General features: G+C 41.1%; 3 protein-coding genes across 3 annotated transcripts in view; 1 reads left to right on the top strand and 2 right to left on the bottom strand.

Annotated features, from left to right (window-relative positions):
* Window positions 1-6,921, top strand: part of lrp2a (low density lipoprotein receptor-related protein 2a) — a gene marked incomplete at both ends in the record, with an annotated part of 45,436 nt that extends 38,515 nt beyond the window's left edge. Inside the window, 21 exons of the mRNA XM_083681800.1 lie at window positions 60-176; window positions 578-694; window positions 882-1,019; window positions 1,214-1,336; window positions 1,576-1,704; window positions 1,881-2,015; window positions 2,242-2,373; window positions 2,539-2,682; window positions 2,814-2,979; window positions 3,070-3,198; window positions 3,418-3,638; window positions 3,796-3,975; window positions 4,218-4,337; window positions 4,495-4,585; window positions 4,689-4,756; window positions 5,184-5,301; window positions 5,460-5,586; window positions 5,943-6,056; window positions 6,243-6,359; window positions 6,455-6,526; window positions 6,751-6,921. Of these exons, the coding sequence (XP_083537926.1) occupies window positions 60-176; window positions 578-694; window positions 882-1,019; window positions 1,214-1,336; window positions 1,576-1,704; window positions 1,881-2,015; window positions 2,242-2,373; window positions 2,539-2,682; window positions 2,814-2,979; window positions 3,070-3,198; window positions 3,418-3,638; window positions 3,796-3,975; window positions 4,218-4,337; window positions 4,495-4,585; window positions 4,689-4,756; window positions 5,184-5,301; window positions 5,460-5,586; window positions 5,943-6,056; window positions 6,243-6,359; window positions 6,455-6,526; window positions 6,751-6,921 (2,729 nt within the window). The remainder of the gene's footprint in view (window positions 1-59; window positions 177-577; window positions 695-881; window positions 1,020-1,213; window positions 1,337-1,575; window positions 1,705-1,880; window positions 2,016-2,241; window positions 2,374-2,538; window positions 2,683-2,813; window positions 2,980-3,069; window positions 3,199-3,417; window positions 3,639-3,795; window positions 3,976-4,217; window positions 4,338-4,494; window positions 4,586-4,688; window positions 4,757-5,183; window positions 5,302-5,459; window positions 5,587-5,942; window positions 6,057-6,242; window positions 6,360-6,454; window positions 6,527-6,750) is intronic.
* Window positions 6,922-8,293: 1,372 nt separating this feature from the next.
* LOC310813249 (retinol dehydrogenase 7-like) lies at window positions 8,294-15,619 on the bottom strand (the record flags this gene model as incomplete). The annotated part of the gene is made up of 8 exons (XM_083682112.1): window positions 8,294-8,376; window positions 10,348-10,603; window positions 11,702-11,946; window positions 12,060-12,223; window positions 13,144-13,402; window positions 14,530-14,860; window positions 14,975-15,010; window positions 15,569-15,619. 8 exons carry the CDS (start codon window positions 15,617-15,619, stop codon window positions 8,294-8,296), a joined length of 1,425 nt encoding a protein of 474 aa, XP_083538238.1.
* Window positions 15,620-16,423: 804 nt separating this feature from the next.
* Window positions 16,424-20,207, bottom strand: dhrs9 (dehydrogenase/reductase (SDR family) member 9). Its single transcript, XM_083681819.1, has 5 exons — window positions 20,139-20,207; window positions 18,066-18,380; window positions 17,365-17,623; window positions 17,061-17,224; window positions 16,424-16,975 (listed from the first exon to the last, which is right to left on the bottom strand). Exons 2-5 carry the CDS (start codon window positions 18,376-18,378, stop codon window positions 16,743-16,745), a joined length of 969 nt encoding a protein of 322 aa, XP_083537945.1. The 5' UTR covers window positions 18,379-18,380; window positions 20,139-20,207; the 3' UTR covers window positions 16,424-16,742.
* Between the last annotated feature and the right edge of the window lie 3,030 nt (window positions 20,208-23,237).

Genomic DNA, 23,237 nt, shown 5'->3' with positions numbered 1-23,237 from the left:
ATATTCTCTTATGCAGTAATAATTCCTAAGATCCTCTCTCTGTGTGTGTACCCCCTTAGGCCCGCGTGTGTGCACGGAGAGTGAGTTTCGCTGCGATAATCTGCACTGCATTCCCGACCGCTGGGTCTGTGACCATGACAACGACTGTGAGGACAACTCGGATGAAAGGGACTGTGGTGAGTGGAGGCTCTTTGTTTTGGCTGTTGCTTCTGGTGGTTATTTGTGTGTGATGTTGGGCAGCGCTAAGCAAAGAAGCAATAAAATGTCCCCTTTTGAGGCACTGGATAGACAGACGGGACCACCAAGATTCATTTATTTAGTTTACTGGAGAATATGGTGGTTCCTACAATGCCTCTTTTTAGAGAATAAATAGAATAAATTATATTCTATTCGAGTGACTGTAGATGTTTACTCACAGTAGTCATGAGCACAAGGTCAGAATCTGAGATACCTCACTATTTGGCATGAATGTGGAAATTCAAATTGGGTTGTGATGGCACTTCACAAAGCATGTATGAGCCGTCGTAATGTTTAAATGTCGATGATTCATTGTGTGCTGGCTTGTCTTTTGTTGCAGAGCTTCGGACCTGTCACCCTGGCTACTTCCAGTGTGGGAGTGGACACTGTATAGCTGACCGCTTCAAATGTGACGGCAACGCTGACTGCCTCGACTACACTGACGAGATATCATGTCGTGAGTGTCACTCATCTCTTCTATTCACTGTGTGTCTATGAGCTGACATCAAATACAATACTCTTTATAAGATAAACCTATATTTCTGTCCAAAAAATTAATATTTTTCAGAGAAATCATCACCCTACGATAGCACCAGATTTGAGTTTGACTCGTAATGGACAATGTGTTTCTTGTGTGTCCGCAGCAACCCGCTACCCCAATGGGACGTACTGCCCTCTGTTCCAGTTTGAGTGCAGGAACCATGTGTGTGTACAGCCCTACTGGAAGTGTGACGGGGACAACGACTGTGGAGACAACTCAGACGAGGAGCTCCACCTCTGCTGTAAGGCAACTAGCACAGATCTGTCTTGTTATATCAAACTCACATTTGAACCCAAACACTTCATAAATCAGGTACATTTCACATAGTTACACCATTTTACGTAGGTGAGGGTCGTAGTCTTTATCATTTAAACGGTCAAATATTGCCATCATCTGATGGACCTGCCTGGATACGTCTCGGCCTTGTCTCCTCAGTGGACATCCCGTGTGATCCTCCATTCCGTTTCCGCTGTGACAACAACCGCTGCATCTACAGCCATGAGCTGTGCAACTCTGTGGACGACTGTGGTGACGGCACTGACGAGAGACAGGAGCATTGTGAGTGTGGGCCAATCACAAGTCAGTGCTGACATACTGAGGGAGGTGTTGGAGTGAGGCTAGACAATAGTACAAATATAGCAAATATTGTTGTATTTATGTTACAGTAGCTAATGTTATCAACACCACTTGTCTGTTTGTGCCATCCAAATTACTGTCACTATTTCCCTCAAACTAAATATAATTTATGTATCCTTCTCTCTGACAATATTGACCCCTGTAATTTTTGTCTGTTACAGGCCAGACCCCCACACACGGTCCCTGCTCAGCAGATGAGTTCAAATGCAGCAACAGCCAGTGTATCCCTCTGCAATATGCCTGTGACGACTATGACGACTGTGGAGACCACTCAGATGAGCTGGGCTGCAGTAAGTACACCAACCACCTCAGTCTTCACTCAATCATAAACCTTTCTGTAAGGCTAAGCCAAGCAGCTGTTTGTATAGTACTATAAGTAACATACAGTAGGTCAATGAAAATTCATGTCAATATTGTCAAATACAGTATATCATCATATACTGTACATTCCACTTGCTCTCCTCAGACCATGGCAGTGGACGCACTTGCAGTGAGAACATCTGTGAACACAACTGTACAGACCTGGCAGAGGGAGGGGGGTTCCTGTGTTCCTGCAGGCCGGGGTACAAACCCAGTGAGACTGACAGAAACACCTGTGAAGGTACAGTACAAACAACAGATAGTAGAACATTACACACATCAAACAGATCTTGTTGAATCACCAGGCTGAGTTACATTCTGATTCTTATGCATTATGCTAGAAGCGTTACTATAGTTCCTTTGCTTACTGGATGTTATAATCTGCCTCTTTCTCTCTCTCTCTCTATTTCTCTCTCTCTCTCTCTCTTTCTCTCAATCTCTCTTTTTGGTTGTGTGTTTATTATCAGATGTGAATGAGTGTGAGGTGTACGGGACGTGTCCACAGGAGTGTAAGAACTCCAAGGGAAGCTACGAGTGTTTCTGTGCCCAGGGCTTCAGATCTGTCAGTGAGCAGCACGGCATGGAGTGTGCTGCTGAGGGTAAGAGCCGAGTTTCACTGAGGGAGATGAATCACTAAGACCTTTATGTATCTGCCTGTCTCTCATCTGTTCTTGAGTAGGTTGCAGAACATCTCTAAACATGCTGTTTCTTCATACACTGCTTTCTACGTTTTACCATGTTGATGGTATCTATCTACACTTCAGGGAACCCGCCAGTGCTGCTCCTGCCTGACAATGTGCGTATACGCCGTTTCAACCTGTCCACTGAGCAGTACTCTGACTACGTAGACAATGCAGAGCACATCCAGGCTCTGGACTACCTGTGGGATCCAGAGGACAACGGACTCAGTAAGACCAGCAGCTCTACTCATTCACTCTCACTGTTTGGCTTTTGTGAAGCTAGCATTCTGGAGTGATATAATGATTGGGAAGATCTCTAGTAGAAACTATAAGACTTTATTGTCCTCTTGTCATCTTAGGTATCGTGTACTGGACGGTTCTGGGTCGAGGCTCTCAGTTTGGGTCCATTAAACGGGCCTACATGACCACATTCAATGACAACGGCAACAACCCGGTGAAAGAAGTGGATCTGAACTTGAGATACATCGCCAATCCTGACGGCATTGCCGTAGACTGGATTGCAGGGTACTTTACACCACCTTGCTTATTATCATTTTGTTTTTGAAGATGCTTTCTGGTTGTATTCTTACACCTTCTTTTCCTTTTGTTTTCCAGTCACATTTACTGGACAGATGCAGGGACCAATCGAATTGAAGTGGCCAAGCTAGATGGCCGTTACAGGAAGTGGTTGATCCACGCTGATCTTGACCAACCAGCTGCTATTGTAGTCAACCCAGCTCTCGGGTATGAGACATATCAATTACAGTAATATGGAGACATGTTGATTGCTAGAAAAAAAGAAGACTTGAGGAATATACAGTCTCAACTGTAACAGGATATTGTGGAATGATTTCCAGGAAATAAAATGTAATAACAGCCGAGTTAAATCTGTTTAAACGTTCCGATTCAAACAAAGACATTAAAAACCCTTTGTCCTGCCTCTGTGCTTATTGTATTTCCCAGAACCATGTACTGGTCTGACTGGGGCAGGAGACCCAGGATAGAGTCGGCCTGGATGGACGGGCAGCACAGGCAGGTTCTGTTGGACGAGGACCTGGGCTGGCCCACTGGCCTGGCTCTGGACTATCTGAACGGAGACAGGATCTACTGGTGTGACTCCAAGGAGAATATCATCGAGTCCATGAGACCAGACGGCACAGAGAGGAAGATTGTCATGTCTGGAGGTCACAGCCTGATATGTTTATTAGATGCTGCTAAATGCTGATGTATATACATTGTAACTTATTAACTACCTAAATAGTAAGATGGAGTCATACAATATGCATTTTCAAGCCCTTGTGTCGTATGGGTCTTTACAGAATGTGTCATTGTCTGTTTCAGATATTGGTAATCCCTACAGCCTGGATGTCTTTGAGGGGCACGTGTACTGGACAACCAAGGAACGAGGTGAAGTGTGGAAGACTGATAAGTTTGGGAAGGGGGCCAAAGTAAAGGTGCTGACCATCAACCCTTGGCTCACTCAAGTTCGCATCTACCAGGAGCACAGACACAACCACTCAGGTCAGTGTGATATATCAACACTTTCACCCAATCCCAAATCAACCACCCAGCTCCTTCTCCTAAGATCTGAGAGGTGTGAGCAACATGGTGAAAATTACAAATCCCATCATCAGAGGGCAAGCTGACTCATCTGATCCTCTCATCACTCCAGGAGCTAGAGTTGTCAATTTGGGATTGGACATTTGTTTTCTTGTGTCTAGTGCTTATTATGGTATTTACAGGTCCGCTCTTGTCCCTATCAGTGCCCAACCCTTGTAAGGACATGTGCAGCCACCTGTGTCTGCTCAGACCGGGAGGATACACCTGCACCTGCCCACAAGGCTCTTCCCTAGTCGGCTTTAACCCCAACGAATGTGACGCAGGTATGGTTGATTATATCATTCACTCCCATATTGGCTGCTAACTGTTGCACAACCCAGATATCATGTGAATCATACTCCATACATGCATGGCTGCTCGTGTGATGTTGTCGTGTGATGTTGTGTTGATGTTGTGTGTACGTGGCTTTCACTCCTGCAGCCATTGAGGCTCCAGTCTTAATGCCCCTTGCATGCAGATGCATGAATGGAGGGTCGTGCTACTCTGACGAGGGGGGCCTGCCCAAGTGCAAGTGAGTTCTACAGCTGTGTATATCATTGACCACTCCAGCCGCAAGCCATGGGGATTTTTGGTTCCACCAGGGAAAAACATTATGTTTTGTGCCTATTTTACAGGTGTCCGTATGGCTATGCAGGCAGTTACTGTGAGATGGGGAAGTCGAGGGGCGCCCCTGCAGGAACAGGTGAAGAAGGAGCTTACTGGAATATCTGCACTGCAATATGTTACTGCCATTCCCAGATTGTCTAACTGCAGTATCAGTCCTTCTTATTTTACCTCATCAATGTTACCAGTTAATGATACAGTATTTATACAGTGACATTATCCAAGTTTTTGAGATAGTAATATGTGCAGAGTTTGTCCTCTAACTGTTGTTGTCTTGCAAGTCATTAGACTGCGACCTCTGGATTTCTTATGGTCAGCAAATACAAAAGCAGTTTTTCTCCCCAGTAAAAAAATAACACATTAACTTCCAGGGTTATTTCAGCAAACTAATGGCTCACCTGCATGTAATTTAACAGTGTTGATGATGTGTTTCTTTGGACCTGATATATTATGTATATGTAAACATCTTCTGGAACTAACGGTATGTCTGGCATCTTTGTCATCAGCAATTGCTGTGCTGTTAGCAGTGATTATCATCCTGGTTACCGGAGCATTGGCGGTTGGGGTCTTCCTCAACTACAAACGCACTGGTTCCTTCATCCCCTCCTTGCCCAAGCTCCCCAGGTACTTCTCATCTTTGACCTGATTTCATCCATCTCTGATTGCCTTTCTCTTATTGTATGAAATGAGAACATCATATGGAAATGAAAGCGGTGTAAACGTCATTGGTAGCCATTGGTAGTGTAAAAAGCAGCTCTAATGAGAGTCCTCTTCTTTTCCAGCCTGAGCAGTCTGGTGAAGTCTGGTGACACAGGGAACGGGGTGACGTTCCGCTCGGGAGATAATGTCACCATGGATCTGGGGCCTCCGTCTATTGGGGTGTCATTCATTGACAGGGCCATGCAGCTGGTAGGCACTAGATTGTGTCGTTTTAGCACTTAGTGGTGTCATTGTCCCTTCTACCTGCACCATCAGCAATTTAATCCTTATACTTTGGACCTCTGAAATCTACTAGTCCGGTTAATAACTGTCAAATGATTATGAACTGTCTCCAAGGTCACTATGCTTCGCAGTCAGGTCAATAATTCATAAAGTGAAACACAAATTTCAGGTCACTGAGGGTTTAGTGAGTGTTTGAAATACAATCAACATAGTGATGAAGATTGCAAGGCCACTAACCAAGCAGTATGTGTTCAAATTGTGTATGGTACTTTTGGTTCAACTCAAACCACCTTTGATGAACTTGATGTATATGTCCCTCTTAGGATGAGAACTTTGCAGTTGAGGCGGGGAGGCAGCCAATCACATTTGAGAACCCTTTGTATGCCACTGCTGCTGCTGGGTCATCTAGTGATCCTGCTGTCATTCACGCTACACAGGTAGGTACTCCCAGTGTTCAGAATAAGACATGGGTATTAGACAGGCTGACAGAAGCTTGTAAACAAAGACTCATAGTATCTGGCCCGTATTGCACTAATGACATACTGTGCAGCTACTGGATTATTAATGTCATAACACTGATGAATAACAATACTAATTACTCTGCACTGTTTAACTCCAAATAGGTGACAGTTAATGTCAGCGGTGACCAGATAGGGAACAACTTTGCGAACCCTGTGTTCCGTACGGAGCACAGCGTGGGGGCTGTGCAGATTTCCGCCACTAGCGCTAAGACTGTTCAGGTGAACTTCCTGTCCTATATCTGCAACATCAGTTGATTAAAGGAAAGTGGTTAAACTGTGCAGTATCTCACAACAATGGTTTCCCCTGTTTACAGGAGTCCAGGTGGACATTATTCAAAAGAAAATTGAAGCCAAGCACCACTTTCGAGAACCCTACCTACTCAGAGGTAAGCCCAAAACTGGCACCCAATTATCATTCAGTATGAGACTACTGGTTGCATGTCCAAAAATACCACTGAGGAAGCTACTGTCTTTGTCATTCAAGTATGGTTTGTTGGATTGTCCTTCTTCATCCTAATTGGCTGATGTTTGCTTCTTATTACTAGTTAGAGATTTGAATGTTTGAATTTCTTGACCTGTTTTTGCTTAGCATAATCTCATTGTCTCTCAGATGCAGAATGAAAAAACAGTAGGAGGCAGTGAGGACAGTTCTTCCACAGACCCCCCACCCTTTGTCCCCCCTGCCAAACCCGTGAAGAGGGAACGTCCCAGCACCTTCTCGCCCACTGAGGACACTTTCCGAGACACAGCCAACTTGGTCAAAGAGGACAGCGACGTATAACCCCCCCCCCCCCCCCCCCCTTCTCACAGACAGACAGATGGGAATCAAAAACACACACTCACTCTCTCCTTTGCACATAATCTATTTTTATATGCAGCCTGTGTACAAAACTACGATTGTTTTGAGAGAAAAAAAGAAATTAGACGAACATTTCGGTAGCATACAGAAAAAGAGGTCTGTCATGACTATGCCTTCTGATATTTCTTATGCCAATTCTTGTTGAATGATTTTTTTTTTATTGTGATGTACTATATGTATATCTTTGCACTGAAGCTGCTGATAGAAATGTTATAAATATGTTGTATATTTGTAAATTTGAAGAGTACGATTTTGTGATAATATCCTCTGGCTGTTATATAGATGATCTTATTAATAGTGCTTCATAAACAAGATAACCCATATAACTGGTGAAGTGCATTGTGAATGTACAGTAGATATCATTTTAGGACATTGGTAATGTTTTGAAAGGATAATGATATATTTTGCCACTGAACAAAACTGAAGATATATGCAGTTCATGTTGCATGTTTATATACCTCATTTCAGGGCTAAAAAACAATGAAGCAAAACAAATTAAGACTGGTCCAATATTTGTGCTCTTACCTTAGATATTGTCAATCTATAGACGCTTTAAAAAGAAAAATATGGACATTTGGAAAATCTAAAATACCAGTATGCTAAGCATACTTACATGGTACTTGGTGGTGGACATGATCAAATTATTACACATTTCCCCAAATGTTTTTGGTATATTTAAATCAAAATTATTTAGTAAAACCTTTTATGAATAACAATGGCGTCTTTTTTAAATGTATTTGGAACAATACTTGAACATGCCCATAATTTTATTGCGTGAAGATGAGTTGATAGTCCAAAAGCAAAATATCCACATATCTACTGATAAAGAATTGGTCAGTAAATGAAGTATCTGACTGTCGTTTCCTAAACATGGACTATAAATTGTGTGCTCTTAGAGTGATTGTTTTGTAATATGATGAAAAGGACAAATAAAGACTGTGTAGATGATCATTCTAAATATGCCCACATGTTTTTTCTAGATAGCAAAGTGGGAGACAAATTCATGCTGCTGAGACATAAAATGAATAAATTTCTTATTTTGTAATACAATCTCGACAATCTGTTTTTGTTACTCTGAAACACATTGTGAAATTTGTTGCTATCACCATCTTATAGAAATACTATATTTAAAACAAAACAAACAAATTTCACAAAAGCATTGCTGTTGTAGCACACACAGTGCTGTATTGTGTTGGCACCATAAGAAAATGCAATATGTTTATGAATCAGTCACATGTATGCAGTCTCTATGCATTACAGCATAATGTACACATTACCTTTGACAGGTAGCCATTCAGGACGAGCCTCCCAGGGTACTGGCCACGTTGACCACCCTGCTGTGGGCCTTCTTCAACAGTGGGAGGAACTGAGTCATGTCTTGTCAGACGAAGAGCACACATCTCTCCTGTCTTAAAGTCTCTTCATTGGTTGCCTGTCAGTTTTGTTCAAATCACTAAATGGTCTAGCGCCTGAATACCTATCAGATATGCTTTCAGTTTACAGTCCATCGAGACCTCTCAGGTCCTCTGACACTGGTCTTTTAGTCATTCCCGGGGCGAGGACAAAGAAATACGGGGAGGCAGCTTTTAGTGTCTATGGTCCTCGCCTCTGGAATAACTTACCTCATGAGCTCAGGGTGTCACAATCCATAAACACTTTTAAAAGAAACCTCAAGACACACCTTTTAGCTTAGCTTTCTCTTAATCCATTTGCACTTCTATTTTTGTTTTCTTTTTATTTACCCTCTTAATCTATTATTATTTCTATTTCTATTTCTATTCTATTCTCTATGTATATATGCATGTATGTATGTATATATGTATGTATGCTTGTATGTATGCTTGTATGTTCTGTACTTATGTATTTTCAATTTTACTGTTGAACTCCTTGTATTGCAATTTTGTATGAAAGGCGCTATATAAATAAAGCTTGATTGATTGATTGATTGATGTCAATCAGACCAATTAAGTCACATCCAGAACCTTCTTAAGTCATCCAACTGTATCCACTCTGTGGAGCTAATGGGTGTGGACCTCCCAGGTTGTTCACAATCCCCCAGAGACATAAAGGAAAGACAGAGGAAGACAGATGCTCCAAGGAAGGTGTCATATGCCAAAACGTCATTCAGCTGTATGTCGAGAGTCACCAGTGAAGTTTCTTGGGGGTAAGGATGTTTTTAAAAGGGAAAGACATCTCTCACACCATACTGAAGTATAACATTGTATGGCAGAACTATGGCAACATACTGTAAAAAGGAAAGTGGGTAGAAGGATGCAGTTTATTTATTTTTTATTTGTTTTTTAAATCCCAACTAGTCAAGCATGATGTCTCAGTGAAATACTGTATTCTGTATGTCCTATCCACAATTGTATTCAACCACTGTATCCTAGGAATGTGAAAAGGCAATGTATCTTAAAACAGATAAATCCACTGTAATCCCTGGTGGATACCGGTATATGATGCACCACTTAAATCTGCCTTTAACTAATCTGTGTGTCACTCAGTGGTAAATTAGTAACCACAAATGTGCTCCACATTTCATTCTAGGGTTTCAAAGCTTAATAACTGAATCATGAATAGCCTATGGCTCGATGTGATACAAATCTAATACATTAAAGAATGAATATGTCACTACATATCACAGAGAATTAATTTTGTTGTAACGTCTCGTCCTGTTTCTTAGTTTGTGTTTATCTTTGCTTCATGTCGTTAATTTATTGTTTCCTGTTTATTTTTGTGTTCCTCACCTTGTCTCTCGTTTCAGATGCTTTATCACCTGCCCTTGTGTGTTTCCCGCCTGTGTGATTGTCTACCCCGCCCTGATTGGCTTCACCTGTTCCTCATCTTTCCCTGTGTATTTAGTCTGTGTTCCCCTGTCTCTGTGCCAGTTTGTCTTTGTACCTTTGTGTTATGTCCCAGCATTTCCTAGTGATAAGTATTCCTGGACTTTTTTAACTGCTAACCTGTGTACCAAACCCTGCTTTGCCTATCCCTTCCTGGATTATCTGCCTATCCATTGACTGCCTACCTGTCTACCAAACATTTCTGAAAGTAAAGACTGTTCTATTGGATTTAAGTTTTTGTCTCCGAGTCGTGCGTTTGAGTCTTTTGCCTGAGTACTCCTGCCATTACATTTGTTATTGAATAATGAACGTTAAGCTGTGAGTTCATGGTATTAAACATGTTTTGTTTTGTCGCAATTTCAGAGAGAGAGCGGTGGTTTGAAAATATGCAGATTTATGGGTCAGTTAAAGGGTTATGAGGTAGGCAACCACCCCTACCACTTTTTATCTCTGCCGGTGCTTGACTCTGACTAGCACCCTATCTACCCCCTGCTGCCCGCCTCACCTCCCTCTCCGACCTCAGCGCGGATGAACTCAACCACACTCCCGATGCTTGCACTGTTAGTAACATTTACCAGAACTGTCTTCAGTCTGGGGGAGGCCGCAGACATCAAATCCGAGACACATTTCTCCCTTTGCCATGCAGTTATAACATGAAATCCCTGTCGATTAAGTTCCCTTGCCACCAAGTTTCCAAAGCCGCCATCACAGCCCGTGCAGACTTGCTTCTCGTTAAAGCGACCGACTTCTCTGATGTAGGGCTTAAAACACAATGGTGAGGACAATAATCAAATGAGTGTGCAGGTTAGAACCAAGTGTGATAGGATTGCCTAAACAGAAAAAAACCTAAAAGGTTAAGGCCTATTCATAAAATGTAGTCTACTATAGCATATGATGTGTTTCAGATGTTACACAAGAAAAAACCTCAGAAAACTCATTCTGCTGAATAAAACTCTCCCCCTGGAGGGAGTCACAGTTCAATACAGTATAAACTACGCATTACACATAAAACAGACATGAACACATAGGGCCTACTCATCTTTGTTGTCCTAAATGCTTTATAATGTAGGGAAAAGTCAGTCATAAGTATTGTAGTTTCTTTATGAGAAGCATGTGTTAACCAGTATGAAAACATCATGGAGACATACTGTAGCTCTCAGCCCTTCTAATATGAATATTCCCATAAAGACTATTAGCTTTTACGGTTTTAATTGTCAGATTCCTCTGCTTGTGAGTGTCCTCCACTTTCAACTCCATAATCCTGATCTTGTTTACAGAACTACAACAGGAGGATTATAATATCAGTTTGTCATAATCACAGCAATGCACCTGTCTACAGGCGAAAGCAAAACTGCTCCAAATAGGCTACTGTTGGATTCAAGGCCCCCCCCCCATCATAACTAAATGGGGGAAAAAACTGTTGTCTTTTAAACAATAGTTATTTCCGATTAAGGTACTGTACTTGCTTAGAATTAATACTAGAATCGCAAGTAACCTATATATCCACTTAATAGAAATGGGGGACAAATTGCTGCTGCTGAGACATAAAATGAATATTCTTACTTTGTAATACAATCTCGACATTCTGTTTTTGTTACTCTGATACACATTATGAAAAATGTTGCTAATGTAAATATTTCACAAAAGCATTGCTGTTGTAGCACACACAGCGCTGTATTTTGTTGGCACCATTAGAAAATGCAATATGTGAATTATTCACCAGTTATGCACTTTCTTTTCACAGCATAATGTATATATTATACAGTTTATCGCTGACAAGTGGTTATCTCGTTCAGTCTAGCCTTACAGTATCATAGTTATGATTGACACAGGGAACATTTAGTGGCTCATGAGTTTACCACATCCACTTCGTTTGCCTGGATCTTTCGGCCGTCTTTAGGGACCGGAAGTAGAACAACTACAACAAAATCTGCGACAAACGCGGGACAGTAGGAGAGAGGAATCCAGAACAGCTTGGCATCCCAACCTGCCCCGTAGCGGGTCCGTGGGTGGCGGGCCATCAGGGCATGTTGCATGCAGTTAGTCACTTTTGAGATATCAGCACTGCACAAGATCCCCATGGAGAAGCTCTGTGCTTTCACAACTTTGACAAAGAAGACCAGAGAAGGATGAAAGACAGGCATTTCAAATGTTTCAGGACTGTAATATGTGGCAGTTATAGGTAATTACATGGGCATACAAAGAATATTTACTCACATTCCTCAAAGAAGTTGTCTCCATATGAGTCCTTGACGTCCTCCGGGAGATGGTTCCACAGCCTTAACAAGTCTGATTCAATCAGGTCCAGTCTGGTCACACCAGTCTTGAAGAAGCCAGGCTCAATGATGCTCACATTAACACCAAAATGATGCATATCCCTCCTGCACACAGGTTGAGATACACAGGTAAAAGTGCTGTTATTGGTCTTAGGTTTGTGTGTTTTTGCAGTCATACAACAAAATGAATATCTAATCCAATGTAATATGAGTTTTGGAAAAATCCTTTGGTGTGAGAAAAAGTAACATGTCTCACAGCCAAATGAGATGACAGGACAGGCTATGAGGTGAAGGCAGGTGCTTTATTTATACAGTGGAGGTGACAGGCATTCGACTTGGTAATGTTCACAGTTTTCACATAGAAGGGAAAACAAGAAAAGGATAGTTTCTCACACATATACTATCAACCACTAAACAGTGTAACTTGCAGGTACAGTAGCCTGCATCTGTAGGTTGCTTCACAACAAACACCTGGCATGTAGACGGACCGACAGACAGGCAGGTAACTCGCAGCAGTCTCCTTCCTCCTCCAAAGTCTAAAACAGACTAGTGTAAGTAACCCATGGTATTCCCTAATCCAGATTGGGCCATACCAATATTCTTCACCAAACAGGTGAAAATAGCTTCAATAGGCTATATTCATATCCTATATCTATCTATCTATCTATCTATCTATCTATCTATCTATCTATCTATCTATCTATCTCTGTGCTACTACTGTACTACTAATAGCGAGCAACATTAAGGGAAATATACATATTGAAATGTTTGCCTGTGGGATGTTGGCGCTCATAGTAATTCATTAGACCCCTTAATCCCATTAATTTCCTGGAAGGAGATTTGTTGGGGGTTAAATGAGGGTGTGTAATGTAATTAACTGACATCAACTAAGATGCTTAGGCCTAAATCTATTAACACGTGTGAATCAACTTCTCCAACAAGTGTTTTTACAGTTCCATTAATCACTAGTTAAATATAAGTGGGGTTTATGTGTGAAGTGTGAACACCAATTAATCTCTCCGTACCTGAGGCTGTCAGAGAAGGCCTCCACCCCATACTTTGACAGGCAGTAGCCTCCTCCATTCAGGGCGAGCCTCCCCAGGATACTGGCCACATTGACCACCCTGCCGTGGGCCTTTTTCAACAGTGGGAGGAACTGAAGGGTCACGTCAATCAGACCAATTAGATTCACATCCAGAACCTTCTTAAAGTCATCCAACTGCATCCAATCTGTGGGGCCGATGGGTGTGGACCTCCCAGCATTGTTCACAAGCCCCCAAAGACCTAAAGGAAAGACAGAGGAAGACAGATGCTCCAAGGAAGGTGCCACACAGTATGCCGAAACATCGTCACCTGTATGTCTCTCAATAGTCATCAGCGAAGTTTCTTGGGGTTAGGGATGTTTTTAAAAGGGAAAGACATCTCTCACACCATACTGAAGTATGATATTGTATGACAGAACTATGGCAACATACTGTAATGGGAAAAGTGGGTAGAAGGATGCAAGTGTTCTGTATAACATTGGGTAACATATCTTCCACTATAAGAAGACACTTTTTTTAAAGACCTGCACCTCAGTCAATAGTGATGTCTCAGTGAAATACACTGTATGTCCTATCAACAATTGTATTCAACCGCTTCTGTATCCTAGGAATGTCAAAAGACAACTTATCTTAAACCAGAAAGATACAAATCCACTTGAATCCATGAAGGATATATGATGCACCACTCACTTACATCTGTTTTTATAATCTGTGTCAGTAGCTGGAGTCAAAGACATATATAATGTTGTGCTTCTTGCTTCAAATGTCATAGAGTTACTTAGGGTTTCAAAGCTATAATAATATTTTGAACCAATAATAAATCTATGGCTCAATGTTCAATTGAAAGTGAGTTTCATTGGAGAGGATATAACCTATTTTATACATGACATTAAAGTAATAATACGTCACTGCATATGAAGCAGAATTCATTTTGTTACTGAAAAATTCAAGGTATTGTCTAATTATTTTCTTGCCAGTTAGAGGGTTGTGAGGCAGTCAAGCATACCTTGCCCTTTTTATCTCTGCCAGTGCTTGACTCTGACTGGGGCCTGCTAGATTGCATTGCCTATACAGCTCATATGCTGCTTCATTGTTCATACTGCAACCTATTTATTCTGCTTATAATGCCACTGCTAATTCATATACTGCTTACACTGCACTACTTGTACTATACTGCACTACTTACTGTTCATATACTGCACTACCTGTATATACTGTTCATTGCACTTTCTGCTTTTTTTGCACTTCTGGTTAGACGCTAACTGCATTTCGTTGTCTCTGTACTTGTACTCTGCACAATGACAATAAAGTTGAATCTAATCTAATCTAATCTGATCTAATACCTTATCCCCCTGCTGCCAGTCTCACCTCGATCTCCGACCTCTGCCCGGACAAAGTCCACCGCACTCCTGATGCTCGCGCTGTCAGTGACATTGAGCAGAACTGTCTTCAGTCTGGGGGAGGCTGCAGACATCAAATCCGAGGCACCTTTCTCCGTGAGGCATGCGGCTATTACGTGAAATCCACGTCGATCAAGCTGCCTTGCCACCAAGTTTCCGAAGCCGCTATCACAGCCCGTGATAAAGACATGCTTCTCGTTAAAGTTCTCGACTTTAAAAGAGTCTCTGATGAACCAGACAATGGTGAGGGCGATAATCAAAATTAGAGTGCAGGTAAGAACCCAGTGTGAAAAGATGGCCTAAACAGACAAGAAGAAAGAATATACATTAGACGTTTTAGGCCTGTACAATCCATCGTCTGGCTTGTGATGTGATTCAGATGTTACACAAGAAAAAAGCCATATTTATCTCACCTCAGAAAATTCATCGAGGATACTATCCTCAGACACCTGGGAAAAATATAGTGAGTAACAGTTCAATACAATGGAGGCTATAAATTATACAGATACATAGGCTACTCGTCGTTGTTGTCCTAAAAGCTTTAGAACTTACACACGGGAAAATTCTGTCTTCATCCATTCGTATTATAGTTGCTGTATTGGAGTCATTATGTTTCAACCAGTATGAAAACATCATACACAAACTGGGCAACATACTGTAACTCTCAACCCCCCTAATATGAATATTCACATAAAGACTATAAGCATTTAGAGTAAATAAATAGTCCGATTCCCATACTGTAGTTGTTTGTGTCCTCCACTTCCATTTCCATTTCCATTTCCAACTCTATAATCCTTATCTTGCTTACACACCAGGTGGATTATAATATTAGTTTGTCATAATCACAGCAATGCACCTGCTGTACATACTGTGGGACTCTGGGGCCCACATCATAACTAAACAGAAAAAGGGTATTCAGACTTCTTGGCTAGAATAAACTGCAAGTTACATATCCAATGATAATAGAAATCATTTGATCAAGAATATTTTGTTCATGACACCAGTACATTCTCTGGGCAAACCACAGTGACAGTGGCTTGCTGGCCACCAGATGGCATCTTGGCATCTCCCAAATGTATACACACACTTAATGAAAAAAACCGTGTCCATACACTACTGTCAACCAGGGAAAGGTCAATTATGTATTGCTGTTGTATTGTAATGTGACTACAGATATCTGAATTCACAAATGCTACTAATTCACACAAATGCTAATTCACAAAAGTAAAAGTTTCATTGAAGTGTTCAGCTCACTAATTACTGTGCATTAAAGAGGTGAACCATTACTTCTTCTTACTGTATATCTACTGTATCAACATGGATTATAAATTGAACCTACCATAGCTACTTGCAGGTTTCCTTCTCATCTAGGATATAGAACGGCAAAAATGGAGTGAAGCAGTTGGATCATTCTCAAGTCAAACTTGCATGTTCTACTGACAGTTTCAACTATGAGGCTGCAGGTTGGCCGAAGGTCTTCTGGATACTAATTACCCGGGTAAACATTTCCTAACTAAGCAGTTGATTGTGTAACATTTAACCGAGACCCTTAGACTTTTCGTGCTACGTTCTGTGTTGTGAAGTCATAGGACAAAGAGCAGAGCTGTGTTAACGATAAGAAATGAGAGGCCGATATCTGGTGCAGGTAGAATGCACATACACCCTACAGGTATGTAATCTCTAGTCAGCCATTGCCCTGCATTATGGGTTGACTATCACATTTTTGTTTGTATTACTTTGACTAGCTTTACATGAGATGGGGTAACTGCCACTGTACATGCAGAATGGATGGTCTTACACTTTGCTGAATGGCATCGATACCTGTCGTGTGTTTCGTATTCAGACACTGACCATTGGCCTACTGTATTTCTGAAAGTCTGAATATACTTGTGTTTATTTGAAATTATGCATCAAACTTCAAACATGAATGCTTGCATGATCAGAACAATGTAGGGCATACAGTACAGTAGAAAATACACACTAATTTACTAACAAAATGGCTAACAACCATTAACAACAGTGAATGTGACAAAAAAATACAGGTTTGTACAAAAATGTGTATTCATTGTTACTTAGGTTGAATTCCAACACAAAGCATCTTTACCAGAGTAAAAAAGGCACAGTCTATCATGTTTCTTGATCTCTTACTCTGTACTGTACGATTTAAAGACTAACTTCCTTCTACAGATGGTAACCATGGCGAATCTTTGGTTCGGCAGCTTCTCTTAAGAGTAGTAGGTCAGCAATGCAAGTTGGCAAGTAGGACACGGGCAGCCAGAAGAACTTGGCATCCCAACCAGGAGAGTAGCGGGTACGAGGATGGACAGCAGAGATGGCGTGCTCCATGCAATTCACTACCTTCATCAGGTCTCCATCCAACATCTTTGAAAACCTGTCCCGCATCAACAAATCCACTGGAAGAGAAGTATGGCCTCCATCAATGAGGTGATTTTGACTTACAACTGACTGTGTGAGGAAAGTTAATTCCTATAAGCTTACCTTTGGCTGGGTAATCGCTTCCATAGTCGTCTTTGATATCCTGAGGCAATTTTGCCCACAATTTTTTAATTTGACTTTTCAAGAGATCTACATCAGTCACACTTGTCTTGAAAAATCCTGGTTCGATACACAGGACTTTAACTCCAAATGGTCTCATGTTCAACCTAAAAATCAACAACAGAATGAGCCACAACAAACATATGATGAATCTCTGCAAATACCACTATTCATTAGATGACAAATCACTCATGTATGCTTTCAAATAAGGGTAATGTATAATTAAACACAAAGCAGGGCTTCTCACCGCAGGCTGTCATTAAAGGCCTCAACTCCATATTTAGACACACAGTAGGGTCCACCAAATGGACTTATCCTTCCAAACACACTGGCAACGTTCACTACCCTGCCTCTGGCTTTCTTGATGAGAGGCAGGACACTCAGGGTCACACCGATAACCCCATTCAGGTTGACCTCCAGCATGGACTTGTAGTCATCTACAGTGAGCCAGTCACAGGGAGCAGAAGGAACGGAGACTCCAGCATTGTTCACCACAGCCCACAGACCTGAAAGATGACGCCCCCATCAGGGCAAACAAACATTAAGTCTCTCCATGAATGGAGGGAAACATTCCACTACAAGTGCTTACATGCCGGTGTCTTACACATGGTGATTAGCTTACTTCCAATAGACGGAGTAGGTGTGTTTAATTAGGTTTGTGTTATTACTTGACATGGAACTTTAAGGTTCAAAATTAGCTGTTGACAATGTTTGACTCGTGGTAGTAGAATAAACCAGTAGGAGTGGATCAGAAGTCATTCTGGCTAATTCCTTTTGTTTGAATACTTTATCATTCCAATACCTTGATTTTTTCCTTACATGAACAATTCATAACAATTCATTTTCTCCCACAGAGTAATTGATAGACATGGTAAGTGAACTCATCAAACACAGGGAATGACATTGTGAATGTAGCATAACTACATTCAGCTGAACTGGACTTCTCACCCTTCTCTCCAACCAAAGTCTTTATAAATTCTGCTGCCTTATTGACACTGTCCGTGTTGATGACATCTAGATGGATGGTTTCCAGCCTTTTAGAGCAGACCTTCCTCAGGTCATCCTCCCCCTTGTCAGTGTAACAGGCTGCAATCACACAGAACCCCAGCTTGTCCAGGTGCCTCGCCAGAAGGTTTCCAAACCCAGTGTCACAGCCAGTGATGAAGACATGCTTCTCTGACTTATTAGGAACTCTTTTGAGCTCCTTAAACCAGCGGTACAGAAACCATAAGGCCACCAGTCCAAGGATATACAGGAACATTTCTAAGACCAAAGAACAAAACAAATAGCTGTAATAATAACATCATGGTGAGACATGCTGTTTAATCTTCAAACTGTCAGGGATCTCGACCAAATCATTTTCTACTAAGAAAATCAATGCTATGGATTTTTTCAAATCTTGAGAAGAGATAACCTTCTACGTTGATGGGTAAGTCATGGGTTTAGATTGAATACCTCCATAAACTGGCTATTATCCCCTGGCTGGACCTGAATAGAAAGATGTCTATGTATCATTTTAACAATGTCCTAGAAAAGTCTATATGTTCACCATCAGTAAAATGTTCACCATTAGTAAAAGCCCAGTGTTGGGGAGTAGTTCCACAATGTAGCTCAACTAGTTTAACTACATTTTGTTTTTAGTTCAAACTAAATTCCAATTAGTAGTGTTTCCAGTAGTTTTTTTGCCATGTAGGGGTGTAGTTAACTGCCGTACTGTCACTACTCACAATAGTTTCCCCAAAAATACACAAAAAAATGAATTTCACTATTATTCCTGCCCTTGATCTACTGTCTTTACTGCTTCCTGTCTCCTCCACCTCACCTGTTTTGGGGCTTATTTGATTTCAGAATACAACCTGACTAGATCAGGTGAGACTAGCCGAACAGGCGGGGCCAGTGTATCTGTGCAGTCTCTAGTTGGACAATTGTAGTGCAATTCTTACTGCACGACTTGAAAAAATGTTATGACGGCTATGAAATCCTCAATAAAACGTCCTAGGAATTCTCTTTGAATCACCACATAACACAACTATAAACTGAACATATGTGCAAACATTAGATCTCTTAAATACATTGCGTCTTCACATTGCGGCATATAAGGCTTTTCCTGATTCAGGTACATGTGTCAAGAAAACATTCATGATTGGCCATGAAAAGTACCTCCCACAATGAAGATACTTGCTGTTTCATACAGTCTGTGAGAAGTAACTGTAGGGATTCACGCCTCCATCTAAAAACTGCGTGCGGCTGGATGTGCTTTAGCTAGTCCGACAGATTGTATCTCCATCATGCAACAGGTATTGAAAGGCGCTGATTAGCGCTGTTCGGAAAGTACTCAAAATCGATCCTCTCAAACACGGTATTTTTCACTCAGTGATTTCAGAGCACTGCAGTCTCGCACCTGGACGAAGTGAATTACTTTTTCAAAGGAGTTTGGCAAACTATATTTCTCTCAATGGTAGCTTTAGTGTAGTTCAACTTCTTCCCTTGTAAAGTAATTGGTATTTTTGTTAAGCTTCCCCAACAACAACTGGGGCTTTCCCCTGAAGCCCCAGTTGTTACTTTGGACATGTAATTAATGAAGAATGTTTCTTGTTTAATGGATACCAATTTTATTTACATCCGTCCCTAAATTCAGAGTCCCTGTTACTTGAACAAACTCGCCCTTTAGGACATTATTTTGGAATTAATTTAGGCTGCTTGCGCTCTTTATTGACCTTTTCCTGAATAATGTAATCTTGTGATCTTTGAACACAATGGGTGATCTGTTGCGTCCAGGTGCCCCACTTATTACAACTGAGGCTAGCCACGCCTACGGCCAATCAATTATCAGGTGATAGCGGAGAAAAACAAACCCTCAACACGCACTAAACACTCTGAAAATACACGAAACTAAGAGACAAATTAATCGAAGTCACCTGTCATTAGCCTACATTTGCATTTGATGACAATTACGCTGTCTAGTGTTTCTATTGGATATCCTTTCCTCAATATATAAATAAGTTATGAAGAATTACTTACTTGCCTTACAACAAATGTGTTCCACTGCCGCAGGCTTCCTTGAGGAACTGGTAACCTGACAGTAGTGTTAAAGGTTGAGTTTTTGTTGTATTCTTTCACCTTCCGGTTCGGAATCGAGCCCCCCCCTGTTCCCAGTCTGATGTCACTCGCGTCCGAAACCAACCCTAGCTCTATCCCTATGTACTTGTACTTGTAGCGATCTGAGAGGATTAGACCGGTGTTAGTAACATGGCTGCAATTTCAACCATATATATATAAGAGGGCGAGTTGAAGATATTACCACGATGCTTACTCCTGTCGAATCCTCTCAGATCTCCAAGAGTGCCCAGGCGTGAGAGCAACCTAGGGGGTGGTTTGGGACAAGGTGTGTTTGATGTGCAACGTACTCCATCTGCTGGGCATTGCATTCCTATTACACTACTTACTTCTGGTGAAACCGGTCTTGTGTTTTCACAAGTTTGCAATGATGTATCTGTGTGGGTCCACTGTGAGAACTTGTATTTATTAACATGGGTGAAAACCACAGTGAGAACTTGTTTATGACAAAGTTGAAATTATCAACGATAAACTTTCTCCTACATACCTGCATACAACGGTCTCATAAGAATGATATTAGGCGTACTATCTGTTTGAATACGATATCCCAGTTGTAAAGGCCAACATATTATTTGTGAATAATGATATGATGATCAAACAGCTCTACCACTGCCCACTATTCAAAAAGGGCCATAACACGCTACTTTATCAGAGAGCCAATGGAGTATCTTATTATGACTTGTCCTGTTCCTATTACACGGTGTTCTAGCCTACTGTTAGTCTTGAGCGTTGGCAAACTTGAATGGCCTGATTTGCCTGTTTCCCAATAGTGTAAATCTTACAGGATGTCTCAAGCGTGCACACGTCATTATGAATTGCATGTGGTGATTAATAACCGGCTGTAAAAGAGGTACAAATTCCTGCGCAACCACACAGTTGCCCCGGCGGGCATTGACCTCAAACCAACCGAAGTCTACATATGGCCTTAATTCAATTAATCCTTCAGCTCCTATTCCCATGGTAGAATAAAATCACAGAATAGTTAAAAACGTACCTCTGTCAGGGAGGCTCCCCTCACTGACTCCACTCACAGGAAGATGCTTGCAGTTTCCCGAGATGAACTATGTATCCAAAGCCGGTTTGTAAACAAATACACTGTAAACATTACTAGAGCTTGTGTCTTATTTCGGGGAATACATCTTATAACTTATAACTTGTTAAACGTGTTACTGATTGTTTATGGAGTAACTTGTTTATTGTCAGTTTTCCTAAAGTGTCACTTTATTTCATTTTTCCCAAATGTCACGTCCTGATATTGAACCAATGTTGAGAAGTTGATTGATAGTGCAAATGTCTGATTAACTATAGTTGGTTCAGACTGCCGCTAAGTGAGTTGAGGTCACACACTAATGGCCACAAGGTCATTGCACTCATTTCTCAATCCATTACACAATCTGTTATGATTCTCCAGTTAATGCGATGGTGTGTCTGTGTGAATTAGCTGATCAGACTAATGCCCTTCAGGTCATTACACTTATTTTACAATGTAGGCTATCAATGGTGACACCCAGGTGATGCACACACCAACATGTATCACCGGAACGGGAGAGGTTCTTCCAGAAACCCTTTGTTTAATCAAAGTATTATTGACAGCATTAACTTTTATTGACAGAATTAACTTTTATATTTATATTTTCCTATTTTCCTGTCATTGAACATTAGCTTCTTTTTCCCCCCCAAAATACCTAAAACATACGTGTTGCCTCAGACAGTGGTGGGGTAGGTCGCTGCATAGTTTAGCTCCCACACCCAATCCTGAAAATACCATGGTAGCATAACATTTAGACTGTTTGGAAACAGACCAGTTAGGCCAAAACTTGGGAACTGGTTTTACTCCACCTAGTGATGGTGACTGATCAAGTTCAGCGTGACAAGAACCACCAAACTAATTAACATACAGGTTGGTATGACATGGTAACATTAGCATAGGAGAAAGGGGTAAAATACTACAAGAGCTGATGTAAAACTCAGTTCTTGGTTCAGACCACTCCGCTGGACCCAGAGCATGGACTTGCTCTGCTGCCTGATACACAAGTAAATGATTCCTAAAACCCAGAAGTTGCAGCTGTCCTTTATTTTCTTACAGTACAGAATAAGATTCATAAATAACATAAAGAATTTGGTTGGTATATTTGAAAGTCCACAATCTCACAATTTGATGCAAGGACATACAGTACAGTATGAAATGCCTTTAGAATTCAAAGGCATTCACATGTTTATCATATTCACATGCAATGGCCCCTGGCCCTAGCATAGCATTTTCTTTTCTCTTATGATGACTAATGTATAGATGATTCAGTTACTTTAGACAAATGTACTTTTTGTCTGCTAAATGTAAAAAAATTTAAATGTAAAAATGTAAATGTAAAATCCTTTCCTATCATTATTCCATACATGGCATTCTCTCTATAGATTCAGCCTGGCAGACAGGTATGGAGTGATGTTCATATCAATCAATATTTAACATATTAACTTACATTAACTCATTGGTTCCGTGAGTATACCTTTGCCTCACAAAGACATTCTAAATGAAGCCATAATGTGGACAGAACTCTTATCAGTCTAATAGAGGGAGAGATAATGGAAGGGGCGTCCACTTGAGAAAAAGATAGTTATTTGTTCTGGTAGGAGGGATACTTTGTTATTGGTGGTGACCAAAGGCTTTAAGCAGATCAGAGAGTCCTTGAGAGGGGAACAAAACAGGTACAGTATACTTTGTTCCATTATAAGATTGTAAGGAAAGTTTACATGAGAAATCATTACTACTCTCTGTCTCTGTGGTGGATCTTGATGGTCTATGTACTGGATATTTAAATTTCTATAGTCTTATTAGGTAATTTTTGTGTATGCATTATGGTACATTGATATCCTCTTTATTGCAACAAAGAATCAGAAACCAGGAGGAATTGCCACTGGTTAGGAACTCTTTGAATGGGTGTGTGTGTGTGTGTGTGTGTGTGTGTGTGTGTGTGTGTGTGTGTGTGTGTGTGTGTGTGTACAACT

This window comes from Argentina silus (genome assembly GCF_951799395.1).
Source record: "Argentina silus genome assembly, chromosome: 12".
In the NCBI taxonomy this organism is placed as follows: domain Eukaryota; kingdom Metazoa; phylum Chordata; class Actinopteri; order Argentiniformes; family Argentinidae; genus Argentina; species Argentina silus.
This window is presented reverse-complemented; position numbering and strand designations above follow the sequence as displayed.

Coding starts and splice junctions, on each gene's coding strand:
- dhrs9 (XM_083681819.1), bottom strand. CDS start 18,378: ATGTTCCTGTATATCCTTGGACTGGTGGCCTTATGGTTTCTGTACCGC. Junction 17,624..18,065: donor GACTTTGGTTGGAGAGAAGG/GTGAGAAGTCCA, acceptor GTCATCTTTCAG/GTCTGTGGGCTGTGGTGAAC. Junction 16,976..17,060: donor AAGCGATTACCCAGCCAAAG/GTAAGCTTATAG, acceptor CTTCTCTTCCAG/TGGATTTGTTGATGCGGGAC.